The following is a 10,943-nucleotide window of genomic DNA, read 5'->3' as shown; positions in this document are numbered from 1 at the left end:
GATAATTTTACCTTTATTTTTTTTATTTTATCAATAGAGAAAAATTACTTTAATATCTATCTTTTTCATTAGATTTTTATTAATTGTTATTAGTTAGTTTTTTAGGTTAAAATATTATTTTAATCTCCATATTTTGAAGATTTATTCAATTTTAATTAATATATTTTCAAATATTTAATTTTTAGTACTTCAAAGTTAAATTTTAGGATAATTGAATAATAATAATAATAATTCTCATGCAATAATATATGTGTGTGTATATGTATGACTACATGTTTAAAGTTGATAGTGAAAACGCTAGATGATAGAATTCTTTTAAAAAACTTAATAAAATAATAATAATAATATGGACTAAATTAAAGATTGAATGATATTAAAGAAGTTAAAATTGAATATTTGAAAATATAAGATTAAAATTGAACAAATTTCAAGTTTTTTTTTAAAGGTATTGTAATTAAAGTGTGAGGTGGGAAAATCGAACTTCAAATCTCGAGGTCAATAATATGAATACTATGCCAGTTGAGCTGCGCTCTTGTTGACATTAAAATGTGAAGTGAGAGAATCAAAACTCAATTTAATAGGGTAAGAATTTGAACCTTTAATCTCTTAATCAATAATACATATTTTATGTTAATTTTTTTTAATAATATATAATATGAGATAATCGAATTTCAAAATCTCGAAATTAATGGTACAAACCTATATTAATTGAGCTATATTCATTTTAGATATATTTATGTAAATTGAGATAGCTTACGTTGGTATGGAAGAGAATTTATAATAAAGATACAAATATTGAAAGTAGAATTAAAATGAATAAATTAAGAGAGAGAGAGAGAGAGAGAATAGAAATGGAATTTCATTTCATTTGCATTCGAGTTTCAATTTGGAGGTCTCCCATCCGGCAAATCTCCCTTTCCCTCTTTCAATTTTCCCCTACACATAAATATAATTTGCATTTCCATTTTACGAATTTTCCCGAGAAAATTCAAGAGAAAAAAAAGAGAAACTCAAATTCCCAACGAGCTAACAGATGATCCAAGCTTTCGCACTTGGAACCATCTTCATCTGCTTTGTTCTTCCTCGATTCTCCTAGCTCGACCTATTTCCTGCCATTGATTCTCATGGTTTTGGACTCCGATTGACAAAACGACGGATTCTCTCTTTTCTCTCTCTCTATTTCTCTCCCGGAGCGTGGAGAGATCGGTAGCTTCTCGATCCACTCCCTTCACAATCTTCCATCTCTAATTGCGGATCTGAAGAGTTTCTAAAGACGATGCCGTCTCACGCGGATCTGGACCGTCAGATCGAGCATCTGATGGAGTGTAAGCCTCTGTCCGAGCCCGAGGTTAAGACGCTTTGTGATCAGGCAAGGACGATATTGGTTGAGGAATGGAACGTTCAGCCGGTTAAGTGCCCGGTCACCGTTTGTGGGGATATTCACGGCCAGTTTTATGATCTCGTCGAACTGTTTCGGATAGGAGGGAATGCTCCTGACACTAATTATCTCTTCATGGGTGATTATGTTGGTGAGTTTTTCACACTCAATGTGCTTATTAGGTCATTTCAACTTTATACTATCTTTCTGTAGCGGACTACTTTCCCATGAAAACGCTTCTTATGAATTATTGTTGTTATTATTATTATTATTATTATTAATATTATTTGGTCTCGGTAACTTATCAATCCATGATATGGATTCTAGATTTATGGTATTTAGTTTAAAACTTTTTTTTTTTTTAAAAAAAAATCTGATTACTAATCTAATACATGTTGGGGATATAGACATGCGGAGGTTAAGTTAATCACCGTACATGGTTGATTTTGGGCTTTACTTCTGGTCCTTAATTTGTTCGATTTTATAACTCATAGATAAGTCAGATTTCAATTCGGATTAGCGAAATGACCATTTATTAACATCTTCGTCATTAAGTTTGTTCACCTTGTTTGTCTTAGATTCTTGACTGTTAATTTGATGGATATAGTCTTAGTGGAGGTTTAGTTTGACGAGTGTATATGCACAAGTAATATGTACATACACCCAGACTCATACAAAAATATTCTATCGAAGAGTATCTGTAAATATTTCGTGCAAACTGTTAACTGCAGAACTTATTGTGTATAAAATTGGTACAAATAGGGTTGAAAGGAAAGGGAAAAGAAAATGATTGGTATACTATTATCGACAAAATAATGAAGGAAAAGGAGCTTAAATGAAGAAAAATCATAGAGAAGGAAGTTAATACCTTTATAACTTCTTTGAGACTCCTCTTGTTGCCTTCACTCGATGGAAATGTTATTCTCCTGCCAATAACTATAGTTTAAACACTCCTTTAGCCAATTTGATAGGTTTGTATAATCTCGGGGTTTGTTTAACCTATGAAATTGTTCCTTGTGTTCTTTTGGGAAAAATGTTGATACATGTGTTCAAATATCAGTTGTATTGTAGTATTTATTCTTTCATTTTTTCCCATGAAAGTTTGGTTACACTTGGAAAGTTTGCCATAAGATTTGCTTTGGTTAAGTAAAATTTTTTTGTGATTAATTGGTGTAGTTGTCAAATGTATAACACTATCCTAGATGTCTTTGAGATCTTTTGTTTATAAGCCTTTGTTGGTCACCTAAGAAGCACGAACACTTTATATGGGCAAACGCATCCGACTCCAACACATGTCGGACACTTGGACATTTGTTAGACACGTATCAAACACTTATTAGTCCAACAAATGTATTGGACATGCATAGAACACTTGTTGAGTAGACTAAAAAGATTCATATATGACAATAATAATAAATTTTGATTGTGAAGTCTAAATTTTAAGCATATAAATGCATCAACCCATTTACTTTGTATTTTCTTTTGGTACAAAAGTGATATATATTTTAAAATGTATATTTTAATAAACGTTTGCTTGTCTTATTGTGTCCTAAATGTTTAAAATATGGCGTGTCACAGTGTCTGTGTCATGTCACATCCGTGGCTTGTATCCATATTTGTGCTTTTTAGTTGGTCACCAACTCTTCATGAAATCTTGAAAGTTTGGTGATGTCAAATATTGTAGAATGTTGTTGGATTAGGAGGAAGTTATCATACCGAATGTTGTTTTAGAAGAAATTTTATAATGGGGGTACCTATTAAGATTTGACATCACATTAGAATTCATTGCTTGAATGGTCTCTGGTTGAGTAGAGTTCTTGAGTTACAATAGGTAGGTTTGGAACTTATTTGCATTGAATCGTATCTTGTGAGAAGCACTTTGAAACCATGGTGTTAACCCTCAGTTTTGGGTGGCGTGTTGGTTTCTACTCATAGCAACAATTGGCCATCTTTGAACTTGTCTTTTGTATTGGCCAACACAAATTAGAATCTCTTAATTTACTTGTTCATGTTTTCCTACACTGAAAAAACATTGGGAGACTGCTTTGAACGTGTATAAGTAGTAGTCTTGAACTTTGTAAATGTCACACGGAAGCATTGATCCTTATTGTCTTGGGATTGGGTGGTGCCTTGCCTACCTCCCCTGTTGTTGTACTATATTTCTCATATAAATAAAAGGTTTTCCTAGTAAAAGGATAAGATGGAGCATGAAAAAGATGTGCGTAGGATCTGGCTTATAAATATCTACATAATTTTACTTAGGTCAAGCACCCCATAGTAGTTGAACAAGATGTAGGACTAGTCAGACCTTATTTACTGAGTATAGTTTAGTGGGTCATTTAAACAATATTTCCAATAATGTCTGACAAAGGAAACTTTCCCCCTCCCTCATTTTCATCTTCCACTTCACTCAACACCATCATGTCCATCCCTCTGTAGACGATCTTTGTAAATCCAAAATCTCAAGATTTCGAGGCATTGATTTTTTTTTCCATTTACGTTTTTGCTTGTGGATGCATACAAGTTGTTAAATTGGGGATTAGATGTCTATCAAAGGTTTGAGGAAATATGGAGTTCAGCTCTACGTTTGTTCATGAGGCTTGAAAAAAAGTAAAGTATAACGGTTAAGACAAGCATGAAGTTGGGATATAATATAGGATAGATATACTTTTTTTTTGGTTAAAATATCATTTTGGTCTCTAGACTTTGGGACTTGTTCAATTTTAGTTCGAATACTTTCAATGTCCAATCTTAATTTATGTACTTTCAATAAATCTTAAATTTAGTCTCTAATGCTAGTTTATTATTGATTTTTTTATTATTATTATCTATGCGTCTTTTGACTATAAATTTTGGAAAACTTGTGTATAATTTTGCATGAAAATTATTATTGTTTTTAGAAAAAATACAAAATTTTTCATTAAGAGAGTGAAAGAGATCAGTGCTCTGAGATACAAAAGCATACAACAAAACATAGCATAAACAAAAAACCACAAAAGGACTTGAGACATAAACCGAATTCGATAAAATTTATTAATTAACCAAATTCGATAAAATCTAACTTTGAAGGATTAAATTTAAGATTTATTGAAAGTATAGAGACTAAGATTGAACATATGTAAGTACAATGACTACAATCGAACAAATCCTAAAATATAGGGACCAAAATGGTATTTTAACCATATCATTTTTTTCTTTTTCTTTATTTCCTATTAATCAAGAATATTAAATCTGTAGATTATAATTTTTTTCTTCCCACCTTTTTGTATAATCATACCCTCGTTGGGATTTTAGTTGTATAAAATTTTTAATTGTTTTTATTGGAGGCTTTGTATCTCTTCTTTCTTAACCATCATGGGTTGGCCTTTTGGTAAATAAAGGGCATTGAGTTTGATAAAGGGCTAAGAGGGAATGAGTTCGATCTATAGTGGCCACCTACCAAAGATTTAATATCGTATGAATTTCCTTGATATTCAAATGTTGTATGATTAGACAGGTTGTCTTGTGAAATTAGTCAAGGTGTGCGTAAGTTGGCTTGGATACTCACAGATATAAAAAAGATCTCTTATTTCTTGTAATATTTCTTTTCCATGTCAATGTATTGCTTATTTTCCATTTAAAATAAAAAATGGAAAGATAACCGTCAAATAAGTTCCTTGGTTTTCAGTAGAGTTTGTTTCCCTTTGAAGAAATGTATTCTTCATTGTCTTCTATTGATTGATCCGGTAGATAGTTGATATTTTGATTGATATGTTGAAAACTCTCTCATGTGCAATGACTTGTATTGTTTTCTCATTGTCATGAATCAATATATCATTGGTGCAGACCGTGGATACTATTCTGTGGAGACTGTTACACTTCTAGTGGCTCTAAAAGTTCGTTATAGAGATAGAATTACAATATTGAGGGGAAATCATGAGAGCAGGCAAATAACTCAAGTGTAAGATGATTTATATTCCTCTACTTTCTTCCATTATTTGAACTGAAGTTTTTTGTACTTGTAACATATCATTATGTTTTTTGTATTCATCGACATACTGTATTTACTCTATGCTTCCACCAATGGACTTATATATATTTTTTCCTATATATATATTTTTTTCCTAAAACTGTGTTGTTCTCTTATTTCGACTTGTACTTTTCTGTTTGTAATGCTTTTTTATAAGTTTATAACAGTTCCCCATTTTAAATGGTCATGGCTTGCTCTCCCTGTTTTAATTGCATTATATGGACCTGAAACTCAAAAGCCTTCAATAGCTTGATTCAGTATGGACAATAAAAATGGTGGTCCTGGTCCCCCAAAATCTGCTTGCAAAGGCTGTATCAATTTGGAGAGATGGATGTGAGGATATCTTCGAACTTTTAAGGGATTTTTTGCTTGCACCAAAAGGCATCCAAATGTTTGCAGGAGTAACACCCTGCTTTGTCCAGGCCCCAAACAATTGATCTCCTAGGAGAGTTGTTTTTCTAGGGAAAACACTAAGCTTTCATTTTAAGAAAGGAAAGAACACAAAAGGGAGCCAATAAACAATCGTCCAACAATAAAGAACAAAAAGCCTAATAAAATAAAGAAGGGCTTCAGTCTTAACGAAGTCTGAAGGACAATTACAAAAGATTTTTGGAGATTAGGCTGGCCTCATTCAATAATGACAACTGGGAGCCTGTTCCTCTATTATACTGAATTTCTCTGTAGGATTCCACCCGGTTTCCGTTGATTTTTTTTAAGTATTAATTTTCGTGTCACAGTAATTTTCATATACAATCTGTTTTTAAGGTTAAGTGTTAGTGTAAGTTATCACGTGTTTCTGTTAACGCATACAAAGATATGGAGTGCTATGGATTGAGAACCAGAATATTAAAATTTGGTGGTATTCAAATTGGGATATTAAAGTTCAAATTAGGAAGTACTCAAATTTGATGCTAAGGTTCAAACCCCACAGCGTCCACATATCTAGGATATTAAAATCCTTTGAGTTTTCAGACATCTAAGTATCGTAGGATCTGGGGCTGTGGTTGTCTTGTGAGATAGTGGAAATACTTGGAAACTGGTCTGTGTGCCCACTCTATTAAAAGACAATGGTGGTATGCTAGGGTTTCTTGTTGGAACAAAGTTTTGTCATTTGACATCTGCAAAATATATTTTGGTTGTGAAGCTGAATGCTTTTTGCTTGCATTAACAACCCTTCCTCTCAGCTGCTCTAGGAATGTGTTTAACACCTTTTTCTACAGGGTTCATTGTATCTCATTAGTATTTCTTCTCATTTAGTTTTCTCGCATTTTCTCTTTCCTCTTGAAGGTTATCGTATCCTTGAGCATTAGTCTTTTTTCATTATATCAATGAAAAGTTATGCTTTCTTGAAAAAAAAAAAAACCTTTTTCTACTGGATTCACACGTGCACGTGAAACTAAAAAAAAAGCTTCTGAAAATTCACATATTTGAGAAGGTGGCAAATTGTTATTCTTTCATTTTATATGTGCTACTAATTATCAAGTGTGGCAAGCACGAGAAATTTTTGGTTACTCCAATCATCTTTATCTGTTTTTATTATTTGATTTTGTTTTGTTTCAGTTATGGATTCTATGACGAGTGTTTGAGAAAATATGGAAATGCAAATGTCTGGAAGCACTTTACCGACCTCTTTGATTATTTACCTCTTACAGCTCTAATTGAGAGCCAGGTCTGTGTTTCTCATGTCATAAATTCCTTATTTGGATTGTTAGACGGGTTCTAATAGTTTATAATTATCCTTGTCTAGGTTTTTTGTTTGCATGGAGGACTTTCGCCATCTTTGGATACCTTGGATAACATCAGAGCTTTGGACCGAATTCAAGAGGTATTAATGTAATTTAATAAGCATGTGGTTAATTTTAAATACTTCCAAGTCAAAGGCTGACTACCATCGGGCTATAAAGTGATAATATTTAAAACTTAAAAGGCATGCTTTTTTAGAAAGCAATACAAGAGCGCCTCGCTTCAATTGTTGAGGCTCACTTCCACCTGTGGCTTGGTGCGTCAAGCCTTATTTTATTTAATTTTATTTTTATAAGTTTCTAAATAAACAAGTAAATACTTTTGAAAGAGGTTGATTTCTATCTGCAATTACGCTCTAATTTCTCTAAGATATATATTTTTAATTATCGTTGTATTCTTAATGCTATGTTTTTTTTCATGTACAAAAAACCATGTATGTTGTTTTATTTGGCGCCTCATTGTAAAACAACCTGTTTTCTTTTAACCCTTTGTGCTCAAGCTCTACGGAGCCATTATGCTCTAGTATGCTTTCAGAAACCACTGATATATTAACAGAATGTTTACTTCTATAGTTCTATTTTAAACAATGGCTGATAAAAGATATATAATATAGCTGTTTGTGGATTGGTTTTGCAAAATATTTGAGTCAAATGCAAAATTTACTTGCTTAGTGTTAAAAGAAGAACAGGAATTCTTGAAACCAGTACTATTCATCTAATTCTTGGATCTCCTCTATGTACATGTATTCATCTGGATTTTGGCATTAGAAGAACCCTATTGTCGGTTATTTTCGTGGGGGTACTATATTCTTTTCTGGTGAGAAACATAGCAAAATATATTCAAAGGAGAAGAACATACAGCCAAGGCCTTATGGATAGAGGGAGGCCTAATTCGGAGGGTTGACAAAGCAAGTCTTCCAATCTAAACTAATCAGAAAATGCTCTGTTATAAGAAGTGTGTAAGGCACTCCAAGTAAAGGCTGTAAACTGCATCCAAAAAAAAAAAAAAAAATCCTTGAAGAAGACTTATTTGAGAACACTATGTTGTTCCTTTCTTTCCAAATCAATCAAAGGAGACTTCTACTAACGTTGTGCTACAAAATCATGGTCTTCTTTGTAAACCACCTGCCAGACAGCAATTTGAAAAGGCCATCTTCAGTACATTTTGGAGGGCACCAAGCCATAACAAAAAAATTAATGAGGAACATCCGACTCTTCTAGGTGAATTGACAGTGAAGAAAAAGGTGGTTGCTGTTCTTAGAGGTTTTTCCGCAGAGGAAGCACATGTTTCAAGAGAGCCAGCTCTCGGTGTTTTCATTGAACTCTATCCATCATGTTTAGGCTGCAATGTGCTATGGACCAAATGAATAATTTCACCTTCTTTGGGCTTTTCCTTCCATTATCTGACTTTGTGAGGAAGTTTTTTTATGAGAACTTGGTGAGAAATTGATTCAAATAAGTGGTGTTCCCATGTAATAATTTGGAGGCCGACTTGGAAAGAAAACTGAATTCTCTGGAAGCCAGCAAACTTCTCTTCCTCTTTGATTGACCTTTTCCCCTCTAAATTGTGATGAGACTTCCCCATTCTTCCGGATCTCTGTCAAGGAGACTTCTTCTAAGTGTCCCAAGCTTCACCAGCAGCAGACCAACAATTGCAGATAGTCTTTTGGAGTTAGCTATTGCATAAATGGAGGGAACTCCTGACCAAAAAGTTTTGTTGTGGCCCAATTATCTTCTGAATTCTTTTCCCCATTTCCTACCTTGTAATCTGATGCGTTACCAGGGGCTGTACTTGGACTACTTAATTAAATTTGGAAGCCTGCTGCTATAAGTTTGCTCATATTAGGTTCTTATAATATTTTCCCACAAGTCTGTTTTATTTTGAGCAGATCTCTGTAACCATTTTAAGAGCAAAGCAGAATTTCTTCTCAAATTTCCTACCCCCAGACTTCCATAAATCTGTGGGGCCATATCCGTCTTCCAACTAACTGACTGGCTGCCTCCGTCCTTATTTATCCCTTCAAGCCTTCCCAAAGGAAATCTAATGTCGATGGAAGAGGGAACTTTGGAAGGGATCCTATAAATGGAAAGGAAATTTGTGGGAGTATTTTATGCAACAACTATTCTGTGGAAACTGTGATCACATCTCTGTTAATTTTGAAAGAGCCAATTGTACAAATCTTTGGGCTTGTCTAAGGCCTTTTGTAATTATCTAATAGATCTTTTGCTTGATTGGAGCCCCTTTTTGTTTTAGAGTTGCTTTGCCTCTTTCAGTGTGGGCTTTCTTTTTATATACCCCTTGTGTTCTTTCATTTTTTCTCAATGGTTTTCTCATGGAGATGTTGAAGTGTTTGGTCTAGAATGAAGTCCAATTTACTTATTTTTGGAGTATGAAAGAATTTTACTTGATTTTGACTTCTTTTTGCTTGGTTAATTTGATGTGCTGGAGTGAACTTATATAATCATAGTTTCTTTATTAGTTTAAGACAGATGCCTCGTGGTCTACTTTTTGTATTTAATTTTTTAAAAATTGGATACCGCAGTATTGGGCAAATCATGAGATGTTTCTTTCTTCCTAACCCGTGTATTGTTTTCTTCCGGAATATATTATAGGTTCCACATGAAGGACCAATGTGTGATCTCTTATGGTCCGATCCTGATGACCGCTGTGGTTGGGGAATATCTCCGCGTGGTGCTGGATATACTTTTGGGCAGGATATTGCCACTCAATTCAACCACACGAATGGGCTAACGCTGATATCAAGAGCTCACCAGCTTGTAATGGAGGGATACAATTGGTGTCAGGTGCGTGATCCCGGTTGATTGTTTTGCATTATTATTTTCTGTTTTTGGAAAGGATGTTGGTACACTATTATTTCTTTTTTGTATATTCCTCTTTATAGGACAAGAACGTGGTGACTGTTTTTAGTGCTCCAAACTATTGTTATCGTTGTGGGAATATGGCTGCAATCCTCGAGATTGGGGAGAATATGGATCAAAATTTTCTTCAGTTTGACCCTGCACCTAGGCAAATCGAACCAGATACCACACGCAAGACCCCCGATTATTTTTTGTAAACTCTCTTTGTCCGTCGACTGCTTGTAATTCCTCTTCTATCTGCCGTGTTACTGTGAATTTGACTCTAAAGGATCACTCTTTGTTTAAGCTTTCACCATTCTTTTGTTTCCGAGTTTGTGCTGATGCTGCTCTGTTAAATGGTGCTGAAGATTTGATTCATCAAGAAAAAAAAAAAAAAATGACAGAAGGCATCAGAGGCCTATTATCTTGTATATTTTTTTTAAGAACGAACACGAGCAAGCGGTAATAACCTTTCTTGTGCTCTGTAATTTTACCTTTTCAAAGTAGAGAGCTGATTTTTCGAACGCTTGTAGTATTATTTATGTTTGAGATATCCCAATGGCTAATGAAACTGCAGCAACTGAACTGTTTATTTATCCTATCAAAGTTGTATATGTTTCCTGTCTCGTCTTTCTTCCATTTCAAATTTATGGTTGGAATCTTCAATGTTGATTATTGGATTCAAACTCGAGACTCTCTTATTCTTATACATTGATTTACCATTGTACTGCTTTTCTGGCTTCTCTAGAGAATGTTTTTAGAAACTTCAAAAACAATTTAGGACACTGAGGAATGTCACTTTTCGATCGTGCTTGATTCAAGATACTTGGGCTTGGTTGCTTGGATGGCTCAATCAACTCATTCGTGTCCAATCATGTGGATGTTGGTTCATCTATCCATTTGAATCCCTAATAATGCATTTTAATTTCTTAACAGAAAGAAATAAAGAATGAAA

At 33.8% G+C, this 10,943-nt stretch overlaps 1 protein-coding gene across 1 annotated transcript; it reads left to right on the top strand.

Moving 5' to 3' along the window:
* The first annotated feature begins 803 nt into the window (after positions 1-803).
* LOC120075470 (serine/threonine-protein phosphatase PP2A catalytic subunit) lies at positions 804-10,584 on the top strand. Its single transcript, XM_039028886.2, has 6 exons — positions 804-1,529; positions 5,204-5,318; positions 6,948-7,056; positions 7,135-7,212; positions 9,743-9,934; positions 10,033-10,584. Exons 1-6 carry the CDS (start codon positions 1,277-1,279, stop codon positions 10,204-10,206), a joined length of 921 nt encoding a protein of 306 aa, XP_038884814.1. The 5' UTR covers positions 804-1,276; the 3' UTR covers positions 10,207-10,584.
* The last annotated feature ends 359 nt before the right edge of the window (positions 10,585-10,943 follow it).

This window comes from Benincasa hispida, chromosome 4 (assembly GCF_027475165.1).
Source record: "Benincasa hispida cultivar pf3 chromosome 4, pf3_genome.v1.1, whole genome shotgun sequence".
Classification (NCBI taxonomy): domain Eukaryota; kingdom Viridiplantae; phylum Streptophyta; class Magnoliopsida; order Cucurbitales; family Cucurbitaceae; genus Benincasa; species Benincasa hispida.
This window is presented reverse-complemented; position numbering and strand designations above follow the sequence as displayed.

What these genes read in the sequence shown, in the direction of transcription:
- LOC120075470 (XM_039028886.2), top strand. Translation starts at nt 1,277, where the DNA reads ATGCCGTCTCACGCGGATCTGGACCGTCAGATCGAGCATCTGATGGAG. An exon ending in CTTCATGGGTGATTATGTTG is followed by an intron (nt 1,530 to 5,203) that starts GTGAGTTTTTCA and finishes TCATTGGTGCAG; the next exon opens with ACCGTGGATACTATTCTGTG. An exon ending in AGCAGGCAAATAACTCAAGT is followed by an intron (nt 5,319 to 6,947) that starts GTAAGATGATTT and finishes GTTTTGTTTCAG; the next exon opens with TTATGGATTCTATGACGAGT.